At 39.7% G+C, this 16,922-nt stretch overlaps 1 protein-coding gene across 7 annotated transcripts in view; it reads left to right on the top strand.

Moving 5' to 3' along the window:
• Nucleotides 1-16,922, top strand: part of LOC123392096 (liprin-beta-1-like) — a 67,804-nt gene that overhangs the window by 34,879 nt on the left and 16,003 nt on the right. For 5 of the 7 annotated variants that reach the window (XM_045079950.1, XM_045079949.1, XM_045079948.1 and 2 more), the window contains exons 4-9: nt 6,791-6,876; nt 7,824-7,938; nt 8,863-8,994; nt 13,546-13,638; nt 13,961-14,053; nt 15,630-15,744. In XM_045079950.1, the coding sequence (XP_044935885.1) occupies nt 6,791-6,876; nt 7,824-7,938; nt 8,863-8,994; nt 13,546-13,638; nt 13,961-14,053; nt 15,630-15,744 (634 nt within the window). The remainder of the gene's footprint in view (nt 1-6,790; nt 6,877-7,823; nt 7,939-8,862; nt 8,995-13,545; nt 13,639-13,960; nt 14,054-15,629; nt 15,745-16,922) is intronic. The other 2 variants (XM_045079952.1, XM_045079951.1) reach the window with 1 other exon arrangement.

Genomic DNA, 16,922 nt, shown 5'->3' with positions numbered 1-16,922 from the left:
AAGTTTAAGACTCCGAAGTTCCTCTCCTGTGGTTAAAACAAAACAAAAACCCAAATCTGTTGAGTATGCCGTATTTGGTCAAGTACTGAGATAGAAGTATTTTCCTGTTAATAGAGATATTAATGGTGGAGAATTACATGCTTTATCAAGCTCTAAGTTCAAGAGGGCAAACAGAAAAATATGTCAAATTATTTGAGCCAAGCAAGCAGTTTCTGTTTGCTTTAGGTCTAACTCTATGAGTTGCCTAGAACATTCATACTAAGCTTTTCCCAATGGAAGACGTTGAGGATCATGACCTTGATCAGGGCATAAAATCCCACAAGTGACCAGTTACTTAGCAGCTTTAGTATGAGGCATTCGCAAAATCAGCAGAAATGACAAAAGTGCAGTTTTTGACAAAGTGAGTGGAACTGCGATGATAGAACTTCAAATCGGCATCGTGGCCGATAAGAGAAATTGAAGTGTGCCTCACTGGCTTCTGACCTGATAAGTCACAATACATTTCCATCGTATTCCTACATTTAAAAAATAGGTCCTATTAATTGCAAGTGTATCTTCTAAAAAAGTTTTTAGAACAAGTTTCATAAAAATAAAAATACTCGTGACTTCAGACGTGGGGCACATTCTCTCCAGTCCCTGACTCTCCGCCACATGACCCATTCTAGGCCCGCCGTCCCCAGAATCCCCCACTGCTCTCTGCCCAGCTTCCCTTTTTCATGTTGTCTCCAGGGAATGTTTGTTCCAGCTTTGGCAAACAAGGCCCATCTTAAGATTGGGTCACGGGGTCACAGATCATCTGAGTTCAGCAGTGTCTCACTGAGACATCCTAGCTCACGTGAAAGCTTCTCACCCCCAGAACACTTGTTTCTTGCTCCCGTTGGCTATTGAGTGAAGAAGAAGTGTTCTATTTCTGGAAAACACACACTGAGAAAAATTACAACCCAGAAATAAAAGCCATATTTCTGATTTTCACCACATCTGTTCTCTTGACTTGGAAAGTACAGGAGGTACTCAGGCTTATCCTGAGCTTCGGGCTTTGAAGCACTTTCTGGCGACTTTGAATAAACAGGCATCTTTTTCTAGGAGAGGGTCATGAGTGGGCTTTTTGGGTGTGACGCTGTATATGTGCGATGGATTTCTCCCTTTGGATTTCTTTTTGAGCAGACCTGATGAGATTTTGGAAGAAATAGACATCTTCCTGGAAACATTGTCCGTATTGCCCCGGGTTCGTATTTATTTTTTAGAGTCATAACAGAAATTTCAGAGGAGACAATAAATGGTGTGTTTCAAGATTGATGGAGGCAGACCTGCTAGTACATAGCGTCATCAGCCAATCAGTGGGGACACTCCAGTGGGGACGCTCCAGTAGCTCCCAGTGGCAGTGCTTTTGCCCTGAGATCATTATGCATAGCACAAGGTGAGAGCCTCACCGCCCTGATTCCATCACACTTGGAGAGAGGACAGGGGAGTGGAGTATTGTTGCCTGGTGGTTTGACTTCCAGTGCTCTTGCCATCACGTTCATTTATTCTTTGGACAACAGTGTATGAGATTCCTTCTTGTGCTGGTAGGCCCTGGTGAAATGTGACTGTGGTGTTCGTGGCCTTCCTGCCTTTCTCCGTTTCTCCTCCTACTCCAGTATCTGGTAGAGAGCAGGCAAACAAATGTCTGCACGCAGCGGTAGAGAGGTAATGCTGGTTAGGGTGCACGAGGCCCTGGTGTGAGAGGGTTCTTTGAGTGGCTGGAGATAAATTTAACCAAAGGAGATTTAGAGGGCTGCGCCTTCCTTTTTTTTCCTTGATACAGAATTTTGAAAAATGTCATCATGAAATAAAAAACTGGATGGCAGTTTTTAAAACTAATTTAAAAAATAAGTGTATTGAGGGGCGCCTGAGTGGCTCAGTGGGTTAAGCCTCTACCTTTGGCTCAGATCATGATCTTAGGGTCCTGGGATCGAGCCCCACATTGGGCTCTCTGCACAGTGGGGAGACTGCTTCCTCCTCTCTCTCTCTCTGCCTGCCTCTCTGCCTACTTGTGATCTCTCTCTCTGTGTCAAATAAATAAATAAAATCTTTAAAAAAAAATAAGTGTATTGACTTTGGTGGAGACTGTGTGTGTGTGTGTGTGTGTGTGTCTGTGTCTGTGTTATAGCAGCAGTCCAACTGTTTCTTAACATTTGTTGTCCTTATAAAATGGAACTGATTTTCTTTTCCATATTGTCATTTAGCTACTCAGCACTCTGATTTGGGAATGTTCTATTCAAACTGAGTTCTGTGTTACAACAGAAGTTAAGTGTAATTGTGGCAAATCACTGCTTGCTTGTTGGTTTGGGATTTAGACAGGACAGCAGAGCTCTGGAAAGAACAAAGCAAAACGAAGCTGGGGAGAGAGGGTAGTCAACTGGAGACCAGTGCAAACCAACAGAACTAAGAAAATTAAAGGAAAATATAGCACGATACTTTAAGTGAACATAGCAGGCAAAACATTCCTGCCTACCTTGAAGTAGTAACCGTTGATATTGTTGTGTGATGGGTACTTAAGGTCTCTACTTGCAGATACAAATGAAATTTTGTATAATAAAACAGTTTTTGAAAGGGAGGCATGGGAAGCAAGATGCTAACATTTATTACATCTTTATACTTGATCGTGGGTCTACTTGACCATTAAAAGGAAAATAATATAAATAGAAGAGCTTCTATCTAGATGACTGTGGGTGAGGTATATTGTGCCTTTAGCATTATATGGAGCATCTGCTCCATGAATTCAGACAACTCATATTCCCAGGGGTGGTTGCTGGCTAACTTTTGGATTCTATAATTCTGTAAGGAATAGAGCCATTTAGACATTTTACCCGTCGTGCCAGGAATATCCGGCAAACACCACAAGTTCCTTAATTAAAGTATCACTGTTGCATTCGAGCTGGATCCCTTGCCTTGCTTTTCCCTCCCAAGTGTCCCATACCCTCCTCCACACGCACTGTTAGTTGGCTACAATAGTATTGAAATCCCCAAGCTGATGCTGATTTTGACTTAAACTTTCAGTTGTATCGAATGTGGTCAGGATGGAGTTGCATCATGAGTGAAAGTAGGAAGAGTTATTTTGAAGGCATCTCTGGGATTTTGAGTAAAGTAATTTGAGCTGGTGTTCAGTGCTTTGGATGTCAAATAGACTCAACAAGAGTTGATACTCAATGTATTTTTAACTCTCTGCCCATGATTTTATAAGAATCTTGGGAGAATCAAAAGAAATGTAAGGTAGTTTTGCCTTGAGGGATCATTAAGGAGAATAAGTGACCAACTCTTGTAAGGTCATGAGGAAGCCATCCATGGCAGAATATGGTGAAAAGCTAAGTGGTGAAGGACAAGACAAGACAGAGAAGGGAAACCAGTGTAGGGGGCAGAAGAGAGTATGGCATAAGGTAAGAAGGAGGAGGTGAGAACTGGCTAAGAAAAATGGATTTGTAGAGGCCGAGAGGAATGATGAGTGAGTATAGTGGTGGACACACAGCCTTGGAGTAGATGTTGGAATGGCCAGTGGAAGAAAGTTCACTAGGAGGAAGAAACTGAGAATAGTATGGGTAGAGGTGGTAATTGTAAGTCTCAGGGAAGCAGGAAATTAAGGATCCAAAGGTTATGTGGAATAATGAGCTTTGAGCAGGAAGTAAGACTCAATTCCCCCAAGATGGCGGAAGAAAGGGAAGATGTCGGAGGCCATATATACTCTGCTTTGGAGAAGATAGTATGTAAGGGAGTTCATGCAAGATAGTCTCAAGTATAGTCCATTAAAAAGGCTCTGAAAACACCTCCTAAACATGGTAGCAAGAGGGAGTACAGGCTTCAGGTCAACCACGGAGTGAGAAGTGAGAGGGCCAACTTGCAACCAAGTGTTCGTTCATCCTGTATTCATCTGATGGTTATTGAACACCTATCATTCGTTATTCATTCCATAGTCATTTGGTTTGAACTCACTGTGTGCCAGGTGCAAAGGCAAACCTACTCACAAAGAAGGCAGTTTGTTGGAAGAGGGGAACATATATGTAGCCACGTCTAACCTCATCTGTTCAGTGTGTGTTGCCTGCCACGATGAGGATTCCACGATCTGGAATCTCTAACTGGCCTATGAGTGAACAGGTAACTCAAGGAACACTTCACAGGCCAAGCCCGGGTTGAGCTGGACTTTACAGAGCGAGGAAAGATGAGGAAAGGGTGGGAAATACGGCCCGCGCCAAAGGAATAGAATTCGAGAGTGCATGCCACGTGGGGAGGTTTTGAGTGGTCAGGTTGGTGAAGCTTGGGAGTTGGAGGAAAAACAGAGGTGGTAAGGTATTTGCCTAATGGAACTTACCTCCTGCAAGGATTCTCAAGTCAAAGGTAACAGAATTGGCAGAAATAGAAATAAATGTGTGAAGAGACTAGACTTTCACCTGCTTGACTAGGTCAGTGCACTCCTTTAAAAGTATTTAACTACTCCATTGGTGATTCTTAACTTTGGCTTTGTTTTGCTGTGGTGACCTGTGGTCTTTTAAAAAAAGAACTCCTTGAGCATTATGAACTCTTGTAAATATCACTAGTCTCGAGAAGTGTGAGTATGTATGCTCATAGTGAGTCAGTTTTTAGTATTTTGATTCTAAGATCGTTTTGTGATAGTGATTTTGGAACATCTGATTTCCATTTCAAATGCAGTAGCTTCGTGAAACCCTTCTAGAACTTGCTATAGCAGCATTTCTAATCTTTCCATCGGAATAAATAACTTTTACTTTTTATCCTCAGTGAACAGAAACCTTTTTTTTTTCTACCTCATGAAGTGTATCTGTTTATAAAAGCACGTGGGGTTTTAAAAGCACATGCCTGCTAACATTCATCATCAGAATGAGGAATTCAAAGCTGTAGAAGGCCAGTCTGAGTACTGCTTCAGATTGAGAACGTGTATCATACATCCTGGCTCTGTTCCAAAAAACTGTCCTTAAGAAATTATGTAAATTTCATTTTCATGGCAGTCCCTGGGGTTGGAAGTCTTTCAGGCCACAACTTGTAATGTATTTGGATACTTCGGTTTACAATATGACCAGAATTATGCAATGGTTATAGGGCAGGTATGTGGTCAAACTGATGTTAAAAAACTTTATCCACTCTAAATACATGTTGCAGCCTTCCTCAATTAGCTTCTGATTCTTTTGTGGCCTCATGGGCAATGTATCCAGTGCATCTAAGTTTTTAGAAGCAACATGCTGCAATTTCCTTTTTTGTTAGCATGTGCATGTACGTGTGTGTGTGCGTGCGCTCAACACATGCCTTTTATTACTTCCAGAATTTATATGGGAAACTGCATTATTTGGAAAGGTAGTATAAGAATACCAGTTAATTCTGGAAAATAATAGATGTCACATCTGCTGTGTTCTTGGACGATAAGGTTGAGTTTGTGTTTCTCTGGTTTAAACCTGAAGTTATTTGCTCTTTTTTTTTTTTTTTAAGATTTTATTTATTTCAGAGAGAGAAAAAATGAGAGAGCATGCACAGGGAGGAGAGGCAGAAGCCGACTCCCTGCTGAGCAGGGAGCCTGATGTAGGACTCCATCCCAGGACCCTGGGATCATGACCTGAGCTGAAGGCAGATGCTTAACCAACTGAGCCTGCCAGGCGCCCCTGAAGTTATTTGCTTTCTTCATTGACCTCTGGATGGCCCTATCTAACTAATTTGAGCTCCAGTGGCTTTTATTTCTGTTGTAGTTGAATGAGGAATCAGGAAATTCTATTGGGATTACCCGTCATATGATTATGAGCTACTTACATGAGATAACAAGGGACATATCAGATATACTGCTGTATTTCAAAATGATGTTTTTATATTGTGTGCTCTCCGTGAGTCTTTTTGTGTATCTCCTTAATGGCTTTTATATATGAGACAGCTGAGAAAAAGAAAAATGTGACTCGCTTTCCCAATCGGTGTTTCCTTCAGCATTTACACCATGCACAGACATGTCCGAATCTGATAAAAACGTGCGGGGCTGGAGGGAGGTGAAGAAAGTGAGCACGAATCTAAGCAGAGCCCCAGGCCAGTGCTGTGGTTGCAGGATGATACCTGTTTCCAGGCTCTGCAGGAGCTTGGCGTAACCTAATAGAGTTGAGCAAAGTCACAAAGAGTGAAGTCAGAATGGGAGCTAATAAAGTTCCTGGTAAGGTGTGGATGGGGACGGTTGGGGGAAGTAGTTGTGGACTGCTTCCTAAGCTTTCAGGGGAAGGAAGAAAGGCTTCAAAGACAAAGGGAAGGCTTGCCCTGAGATTTGGTCCTGAGTAACAGGGAGGAAGCTGATATGAGCTGCCCCCAAGGCCTCCTCTGTAAAGACAGGCATTTGCAGTTCTGGGTTTGCAACTTGGGAGGAGAGGGGAGGCACATAAGGGCAGCCCAGGACATTCCCAGTGCCCCCACCCAGAAATAGCACAGATCATTCAGGTGGCATAAGTAATTTCTGCCTGACCACACACTCGCGAAACTTCGTATGACCCAGCTATGCGTCCCTGCGAGCATGTTAGTAACCACTGTTCCTTTTAGGTCATGATTTTTCTGCTTGATGGGAACTTGTCTGGTTTGGTGATAACATGCCTACCATGCCCATTTTACCTATTTTGAGGCAAATGGACCAAGTTTTAGACTCGTGTTTTCTAGCAGTGGTGGCAGCAGCTGGCTGAATTCTACTCAGGTTCCTTGGATTAAGAATGTCTGCCATTTTATTTGCTCACAGTCGTTTCAGTTTTAAAGAGAGTCAAGCCTTACACATACTCCTTCATCTTTTCAGACAAATGGACACCTGCCCGGAAATGGAGAGGTGTATCAAGAAAGGCTAGCACGTTTAGAGAATGATAAAGAATCTCTCGTTCTTCAGGCAAGTGATTTTTAACAATGCTATTCTTCCTCCACAACATATTTACAAAAGACCATTTTAAATTGGGATGGCATATTCAGATGCTTGGGAGCCAGATTGCTGATAGAAATAAGTGCTGATAGAAATAAGTACGTACACACAATAGGGAGTGGTGAGGACTGTGGTAGCACCAAGGAGTGCCTCCCCGGTCTAGAGTGAGCAGCCTCGGCTCCTCTGATGACAGCCACAGTGTCATCTAAGCTGACTTTCTGATCTGATCTGTCATCTTAGTTGATCTGGTGTTTTTAATTTACAGCATAAATTGCAATTTTATACCACAGATTTTCATAAACCTGAATGTTTTTGAATCTGAATCTATTTAATTTTCAATTTTAAAAATGATCCTGTGAGCTGAACAGAACAGAAGTGAGTAGTGGACTCTGGTTTAGTGGCTAAATTTGAGTTTTCTTCTTCTTAATGTTTTAAATGCACGACAAACATTTTTATTTTGGTATTTTGAGTTAAGTAAATTGCAGTGTATTTATGGGATTGGTGATCGTGGGGAAAGACCCACGTGTAGTCCTTGACAGCTTCTCTTTCAAACATAACTCCATTTCCTCTCTTAATCTCTAATACTACCTCCCACTCCCATTCCAACCTCCCCAAAATGATGATCTATGCACATACCCTCTCGCATAAAATGGTTGAATTGAAGTTAACCTATAACTACAAGGTATTGCATATCCCCAATCAGCCCTAACCTCCTTAAAAATTGGGAGTCTGCAGGTCAAGAAGCATCACTTAGATAGGATTGTAAAGGACTGCTGTCTTATTGATAGTTTTTTTTTCCCCCTTACAACAAATGGGTAGTGACATCATTCCAGTTTTTGTTTTATTTAGAGAAATAAAGTTTGTAGTGGGACCCAAATCCTTCCTAATCTATTGCAGTATTTTGCTCTATATACAGGGTAAGTGTGTTAACAGACCAGGTGGATGCTCAGGGGGAGAAGATTCGAGATTTGGAATTTTGTCTTGAAGAGCACCGGGAGAAGCTGAATGCCACAGAGGAAATGCTGCAGCAGGTATGTTCAGAAGCCGTCACTGAGGTGGGGTTTTCTTGCTCGCCTGTTTGAAGTTCTGCACTTGGTTGTTGTGTCCCCTCGGACGCAGCATTGAAGTTCATGATTCACCGAGACTGGCATATTTTAAGCAAAAACTGAGGGTAACAGGGTCTCAAAACACATGCATAACATAGAAAGCGTTCATGTAATTAGAATCTGCAATAAAATACTGATAGGATTATAGGTAGTTTAAATGTTCTTCTTTAAATTTGCATATGGTTTCCTAACCCCCAGATATGAGCATATATTTTATGATTAAGAAAAAAGATATGTACCATATGTGACTTTTATGGGGAAAAGAAAACAAACCCAAACTTGTAACACACACACACACACACACACACACACACACACACACACACAGTGCTCGTAGACGAGAGGACCTATAATATAGCGGGTAGGGTACGTACTGGAGGGAGACTGGTTCAGTTTGAGTCCTTGCTCTGCCACATCCTGGCTGTATGACCTTTGGCAGGTTTTCAGCCTCTCTGTTCCTCACCTTCCGCATTTGTTGAACAAAGATAATTCCTGAGTTATCTTTAGTAGGAGTTTCTGCTTTAGAAAGTTGTTTTGAGGATCGAACCACATCAGAACAGTGCCTAACGCAGAGCGACCCTGTCAGCATCAGTGTTCTCATCAGGCTTTGAAGCCGTTAAGATTTCTGCGTATCTAGAGCATGTCCGTCTCCCCAGGAAGTAAGCGCACACTTAGTTCTGCTCCATGAAGATTCACAGAAGCAGATAATATTTTCAAATTTTATCTGTTTAGTGATTAATCTTTACCACATTCCCGACTTGATAGTTACTGCTTTGCAGGGTAAGACACAATCATATGTGGTGATTTGTAATAAAACAAGTTTTGAGTGTATCTCTTAAATTCCAATAGGAGCTTCTGAGTAGGACATCCCTAGAAACTCAGAAGTTGGATCTGATGGCTGAAATATCTAACTTGAAGCTTAAACTGACCGCTGTGGAGAAGGATAGATTGGATTATGAAGACAGGTTCAGAGACACGGAGGTAAGTGATACCCTCCCCCTTAACATACATATGCGTGTGCGTCTGTATATGTCATACACATATTTCCAGAGCAAGTTGAAATTCCTTGTAGGCGTGAGGGGGAGGTAGTTAATTGCTACGTGCTCTCGTTCATCCGTGCTCCTTTTTAGGAATAATCTTTAATTACATTGGCTTTTTTTACATTGACTTTTTAATCACTAAATGCTCATGGCAATATTTATTGTGAGACTTTTTGTTGTTCATACCTTTTTTTAAATTGTGAGACTTTTGATATGAAATTTTAATGCTTTCATTAGTATTTAGAAAGAACTTTTCACTTTGTGACATTTGGAGCTTCTCTCTGTTCGTCTGCCTGTCTGTCCTCCTGTCCGTCCTCCTGTCCATCTGTAGTAGTGGTTTTCTTCATTATGGAAATAATGGGTTTAAGTGTATCACTTTACTAATAGCCATTTTTTAAATTTTACTGATTATTTTCTATATAATAAGTAGGTTTGAAAATATGTACAGAGAACATGCTCTTCTTATATAATCATAAAAAATCAGATTTTTAGAGTTTATTTAGTTTGGCCTTCTACTTTTGGTCTCTTCCACACATAAATCATACCAATTAAATAAAGCTCACTATACTTTTGTGAAATTTGGGATAGATTCTACAACTTGAAGTACCCATTTTTGTGGCTAAACATGTTTTGTTCTTTGGACTGTTTTATTGTTAATCTGGGTCTTTTATTTGCTTATTATTTGTTGTTGGGAAAAGAGAGCCTATCCGTTTGAAATCTGTTTATTTGGAAAAAATTTGAAGATCTGCAGGACTCCCTTATCTCCCAGGGAATCTCTTCCTTTCTCTCTCTTTTGTTTCCTCGGTTGGAGTATGGAAAGTTGTCATACTGCATTAGAAACTGCGTCCCAAGAAGCAGAGAGGAGAACTCATTTAAGTATTCTTCCCCCTCTGTTTTCTTTACACACGTTTCTTTGAAGCCAACTCTGTACCATCATGATAACGGGGTCCCTTAGGTATGTTACTAGCTGTGGGCAAGTCCCGCATAGACTGGCTTTAGTGAGATTTACTCCATTGCTATTTTCCAAATTCAATTTTCAGCCAAAATGGAACTGTAATGGAAGGTCTTGGCGTATGTGTTACTTCCTCAACAGCAAAAGGAAATCCCCAATTTAGTTCACGTTCAACCTTCAAAAGTTCTTTGTCAGTCACCTATATGAGCATGTTCCTCACTTGATTGAGGCTAGGGCTCTTAGAACAGAGCTGAGAAAGTCATCCAGTTTCTCTAAAATTGTCCCTTTTGTGCTTTCTTGAAAAAATCCATTTGGATATTTTCCTCTATTTCCTCTCAGTCATTCCCTGACTCCACACTTGCTGCATAACATGACAGAGTTCAGTCAACAGATGGACTGCGTGCCATGGAGGTTACTCTGGTGCAGGGAAAGACGTCGCAGTGTTCTGGTCAAGAGTTGGCCCTTTCCCTTGTGTCCATAAAGCTGAGGGGGAGTCATCCTGCATGACTGGTTAATTTGGATCGGGGATGTTAACCAAGCATTGGGACTAAATAGAAGTGGATGTGTTAGGATTTTTTGGTAAGACTCCAGAGCAGTAGTCACATCTCTTGAGTTTGTCTGCGTTTTTTTAAAAAAGATTTTATTTAGTTGAGAGAAAAAGAGCATGTGAGCGGGGGGAGGGGCAGGGGGAGAAGGTGAGGGAGAATCTCAAGAGACTTTGTGCTGAGTGAGGAGCCTGTCGTGGGGCTCGATCCCAAAACCCTGAGCCGAAGATCAAGTCAGAGATGTAAGCGATTGAGCCACCCAGGTGCCGTGTCTGCATTTTTTTATTTTTTAATAAAACTTTTTTTTTTTCCTGGTGCTTCCTTCCTTTACTCATGCATTTTCAATCATAAACAAAGTGATCCTGTCATCAGACTTTCAGTAAACTCAATCCTTGATTTTTTTCTAAGATATTTAACACTATTGGTAAAATACCACATGCATATCTAGAGATTATAAACTATAATCTGATCAACCTCATTACATATAACAACAAATAAAATAGTCCTTAAAATTAAAACCGAATTGAATATGCTCTTTCCTATTTTTGTTCCCTTAATAAAATGTTTGGTGGGGGCGCCTGGCTGGCTCAGTCAGTAGAGTGTGCAACTCTTTTGATTTCAGGGTCATGAGTTCAAGCCCCATATTGGGTCTGGAGCCTCCTTTAAAAACAAACAAAAGTTTCCCTGGCTGTTTCATGAATCCAAAATTCCTTAACTTTGTCTTAGAATTTTAGATTATTTGGAGATTAATTTCTAAGAAAATATTGGAGTGGGGGAGAAATACAGGCACTTCTGAAAGATTAAGGGTAAAAGTCTTGAAATCCTGGAATTTTGAAGACTTGCCTGGAATGGCTGATAGGAGATGCTTAACACTATTCAACAGTGCCCCCTTCTGGTAAGAGTACAGATGCCAGAAATTACGTTTCTGCGCAGCCTGAAGTTTCTCGGAGAGGGAAAAGGGACTAGTAAAAGGGGTTTTCTTTTTATAAAGAACTGAATTGGAAATAATTTGAATTCCATTATTTTAAAGTCTTATATTGAGCTATTTCCAGATTTTCCAGCTTGAGTGACTGTGGAAAAACAGGACTTCTTTCAGGTTGGAGATTTACATTCATACTTAGTGTTGCCAGAAGGGAAATTTGGGTAGGGTTTGTTTGTTTGTTTGTTTGTTTGTTTGTTTTTTAACAGAAAAATTATCTCAATTTGTAATTGTGGTTTTTTTAGTTACTTCTTTTTGCAAGTTGTCACTGTTTCTAAAAGAAGAGTTAAAATAAGACAATACCAAATAGGAATTCAAAGCTGCTAGCCATGAAAAAGTGGCAAGATATATATTAAAAAGACCAGGAGATGAAGGAAGGTCACTAAGAATTCTAGTATGCAAGAATGATTAATAAATGGGGGATAAATAAATGGGAGAAACTGACTTTTTCCTTAGACTTGAATTCCGAACCTCTAGATAAGGAATCACAGCTAAAATGTTATTAAATGATGTCAAACAGTTCCCTTACTGAGGTACTGTACTAATAACAACTGTACTAGGGGCACCTAGGTGGCCCTGTCAGTTAAACCTCTGACTTGAATTTTGGCTCAGGTCAGAATCTCATTGAGCCTTGCCTAGGACTCCATGCTTAGCGGGAGTCTGCTTGAAACGTCTCTCCTTCTTCCCCCCTCTTTAGGAAAAAAAAAAAAGAAAAAATAATTATAATAATAACTAATGAGTAATTATTATATAGTACTGTTAAGTAATTTAGGAAAGGCATCCCTCTCCCCATGTGTGAATCATTACTCATAGAAGTTTAGTAAGAAAGTTTTGTTTCTTATGGTATTGCTTCTTTTTTATGGCATTTTTGTATAGTTCTGTCATCTGTTTATTTGTGGCTCATGAGTAGAGGACTTGTAAAATGAGGAATAAAAACATGTTAAGCATTGGTGGAGTCTTGGTGGTTTGTAATAAAAAAAGAAATCCTTTCCACAGTATTTGAAGTTGGTATTGTATGGCATTCTGATTCCCTTTTCCTACTCTCTGGGCTCTAGACAAAAATATGTTACTGTTTCTTAGAACACTTAGACAAGTTTTACAAGCAAATTAGTTTTTGTTTTGTTTTGTTTTTTTAATGTGAAAGAGAAAAGCTTCTGGCTGTATTTGTATTATGAAAACCTTAGGATTATTTTCTTTTTCCTGTTCCAAATGTAACATTCATGTTATGACAATGTATTTGTAAATTACAGGGCCCTCATCCACCCTCAAGCTGAGAATCCTTGGTTTAAAAGGTTTACATTTCAAAAAAAACAATAAAAGGATTTAAATTCCATTCCATTCTCCCAGACTGGGTTGATGAACAATCTATAGTTTTGTTAGACAAAGGAAGAAATTGTAAAAATATTTTTATAAATAATCCACAGATCACTGAAAAGGCCCTAAAAGTAATGGCTTTACTAAAGAAAATTTTTCTAGTTAATTTTTAAAGTTGGAATCTATATGGTGATTTTTAGTCCAGAAATAGCTGATGATTGATGTATGCGATTGGCTACCTTTGTTAATCAAAATTGAAAGTCACCTTTTAACTCTTAAGCATAGGAGACAAACTGAGGGTTGCTGGAGGGGTGGGGGTGGGGGATGGGGTAACGGGGATGGGCATTAAGGAGAGCAGTGATGTGAAGAGACTGGGTGTTATATAAGACTAATGAATGACTGACCTCTACCTCTTAAACTAATGATACATTATATGTTAATTATTTGAATTTAATTTTTAAAGAATTACCTTTGATTTACATAATCTCATGATTGTGGGCCAGATGCATGGAGAATTTAAAATAGTGTTTTAACTAGAAAGATGCTTTGGGCATCAGGGAGATACATTTATTTCCATTTGTCTGATCCAATTCATACAACCTGAACCCAGGGGCTTGTTGACTAGGTTTCCAAGCTGCTATTTTGGCCTACATAGGTGTGTTGTTGCTTTCCTGATATGTTTCACTGTTCCTCCTTTGACAGGGGCTAATGCAAGAGATCAATGATTTGAGGTTAAGAGTCAGTGAAATGGACAATGAAAGACTTCAGTATGAAAAAAAGCTGAAATCAACCAAGGTAAGCTTTCTCAATGGCAAAAATGTGTAAACAGCCTGACTCACTTACCTATGATCCATAATACAAGTTCTCAACTCAATAGATGATAAAGAAGTTATCTTACAAGTGAATGAAATTTCCCCCCAAGCTGGAGACTTTCTTGAATTTGAACACCACTATTCTGAATTTTTAAAAATTGGGGCTTTAACTAATCTAGTGAAACATAACCTGTTATTTCTGTTAGTTAACCTAACCTCCTTTATAAACCGATACTATTTTCTTGGATATTTAGGCTTGTCTTTTTCTATCTGTGGTTTCTTTCACACCTCTGTCTCTCTACCAGTCTTTAATGGCCAAACTTTCTAGCATGAAAATCAAGGTGGGTCAGATGCAGTGTGAAAAGCAGCGGATGGAACAAAAATGGGAGTCCCTGAAGGTGTAGTAGACTTTGGGGAATGGGGTCCTGGGCCTGTTTGCTTTCTGGCTTGCGCTGTTTTGCCGTGATAGTTTTTTTAGTAGCATGTGCATTCATCGTGTGTGTGTCCTCTGTTTTTTTATTTTATTTTTTTTTTTTATTTTTTTATTTTTTTAAAGATTTTATTTATTTATTTGAGAGAGAGACAGTGAGAGAGAACATGAGCGAGGAGAAGGTCAGAGAGAGAAGCAGACTCCCCGTGGAGCTGGGAGACCGATGCGGGACTCGATCCCGGGACTCCGGGATCATGACCTGAGCCGAAGGCAGTCGTCCAACCAACTGAGCCACCCAGGCATCCCTGTTTTTTTAAAAATACATTTAAAAAAGCTGATGGAAGGGCCAGTGCGATCCCTGATGTTGTTTTCAGAAACATATGAAATAATTAATGAAAAATAACAAATGGGCAAAATAAAAATATTCATTTAGAAATTTGATCTCATTCTCTTAGAGTACCTGAGATCCAAGCTTGGTAAAATAGTTGTAAAAATGCACCTGGAAAAAGATATCCATTTTGCCTCAGACTGCTTCTTCCTTTGGGACTTTCTTACAGGTTAACTGTATCATGACAGTGAGTTGAAATTACTGCTGTAAAGAAGCTTTTTGCCAGTGCTACTGAAAATTCCTTGTACTTGGGATCCATGCCTATCATAAGTAAAAAGTATAGGGCCAGCTTTCTTGCTTCTTTGGAGATCTCATAATACTAAACACAATACCTACCTTAAGAGACTGAAAATAAAATGTTTATCAGTTATAAAAATACACTTATTAGCACTGCAGAGCTTTATTTTCTGTGCTAAAATACAGCCAGCAAAATTTGTTTGCTAAAGCTAATTCTTCACCAAAATTAAACTGAAAATTTAACATTAGTAAATAGAATATTGGACTTGGAATCTTTAATAGCTACATAGTAGACAAGAAGGGGGGGATTTAAAATCTGTTAAATCTTTTTTCCATTGTTGTGGGAGACTCTGTCCTTTTATTTTGGTGATGAAGATGAATTAGTTAGTCCCATGATTTGGCTAACATTGTTCATCACTTGCTACCTTACCCATCAATTAAGCTCTGCCTTGTTCATGCTCAGGGAACATGAATGCCATCTTGAAATACTAAATAAATCTCAGTCAAGTCTTGATATATATTTTCCAATTTGCATTTTATTTTGCTTTTATGACACTCGGGGTCTAATTTGATTATCATCCTGGATTAACTGGGGGAGGGTTTTTTTTTTGTTTGTATAACATAAGCTTTAAAACTTAGGGCTACTCAGGTCCTAATTACACTTTAAAGCATTTTGTTTTAATTTGGTCACACAGAAACTGAAACACTTATTCCAGAATTATTAGACATCGACCTTCATTAATTGTCTTGCTTCCTGCTTCCTCTTGCCACTGTCTGGTTTCTGAAGTCTGCATCTAGATTCCTATCGTTTTTTGTTTCATTCCCAAAAACTCATTATTGACTTAAGAGTTAACATGCTCCCTGAATATTCTCCTTTAGTCATAATTCCCTGTTGTAAAAACGAGCTTATCATTTGTAGGACGAACTGGCATCTTTAAAAGAACAGCTGGAAGAGAAGGAATCTGAAGTAAAAAGGCTACAGGAAAAACTGGTGTGCAAGATGAAAGGGGAAGGAGTGGAAATTCTCGATCGAGGTGGGCACATACATTTGACATTTGTTCTCTTACTTTCTTAGAAACCTCCCTGTGCAGCCCTCCCTTCCTCCCCACACCTGCAAAAGAACCCCGTGTCAGTGGTGAGTCCTTTCAGAGAAAGGAGAAGGGTGGCGGAAACCAGCTGAGGCCAGGACAGCAGGGCCTCCTCCGAAACTCTTCCCTGTGCCTGGGGATCTAGTAGCTTCCTCTTCAGCAGCTGGAGGAGAGCAACTCTGTACTTCATGCGGTGTTTATGATGCATTACTAAGTTGTGAATTCTGTTGAGACAGTTCTTGTTCTGATGGCAGTACAAGGAAGGGATAGAAAGCATTAAAAGGGAACATTATCATGTCCCAGGTTTAATCTCCCTCTGAACTGAACTTGAAACAGCACGAACTAAGAGATTTAGAAACCGTTCCTACACTTTTGAGAGAAGAGAGGAAAGGACTTTGCATCTTTGGAAGATCAAGGAAAATTTCTTATGGTGGACTGAGCCCTCAACCTGCTAGAAAGCAAAAATAATCCTCTTTTTTGAAAACGTGTGTGAATTTATCAAAAATTTTTCTCATAACTGAGGAAGTTTGTCTTGAATATTGTATGGACTGTCATTTTTAATACACGTTATATGTGATAGAAAATAACTTGAATGAAATGTGTTTTTTATGTTATATTTGGAAATATAAATGCACAGAACACCTGACAACACTAGGTTTGATTTAACCTTTCTTTGCTATTATAAATCACTGTGGCATGCAAACTACAAAGCAACTTCTGACTCTTGAAACTAAAAATTCCATTGAGTGTAGCTTTAGTACATTTTTATGTGAGCATCGGTAACCTCACTGTCTGAATAATGAAGGGCTTCAGTTAGGTTACCTATAATGTCTTTCTTGGTTCTAGAATACCCTGGCTTTATATCCCTGTAGTTGTAATTCCCTATGGATCAGAAAGCTAACTCATCAACCATTGAAGGATTTTCCCCCCCTTGTGTATTTTGGCATATAATAGAATTCTGGCGTTGTGTTTTTTTGTTTTTTAAGGAAGCTCTACACTCAACATGGGGTTGGAACTCACCTCCCCGAGATCAAAAATCACATACTATATACTGACTGAACGAACCAACAAGGCATCCCTAGATTTGTGTAGTCTTTAAAGGACGTTCACAGATAGGTCATGCC

This window comes from Mustela putorius, unplaced genomic scaffold (genome assembly GCF_011764305.1).
Source record: "Mustela putorius furo isolate JIRA1106 unplaced genomic scaffold, ASM1176430v1.1 tig00000447_pilon_pilon_pilon, whole genome shotgun sequence".
NCBI classification, from domain to species: Eukaryota; Metazoa; Chordata; class Mammalia; order Carnivora; family Mustelidae; genus Mustela; species Mustela putorius.
Note: the sequence above shows the minus strand (reverse complement) of the source record. Positions and strands in the feature narration are given on the sequence as shown.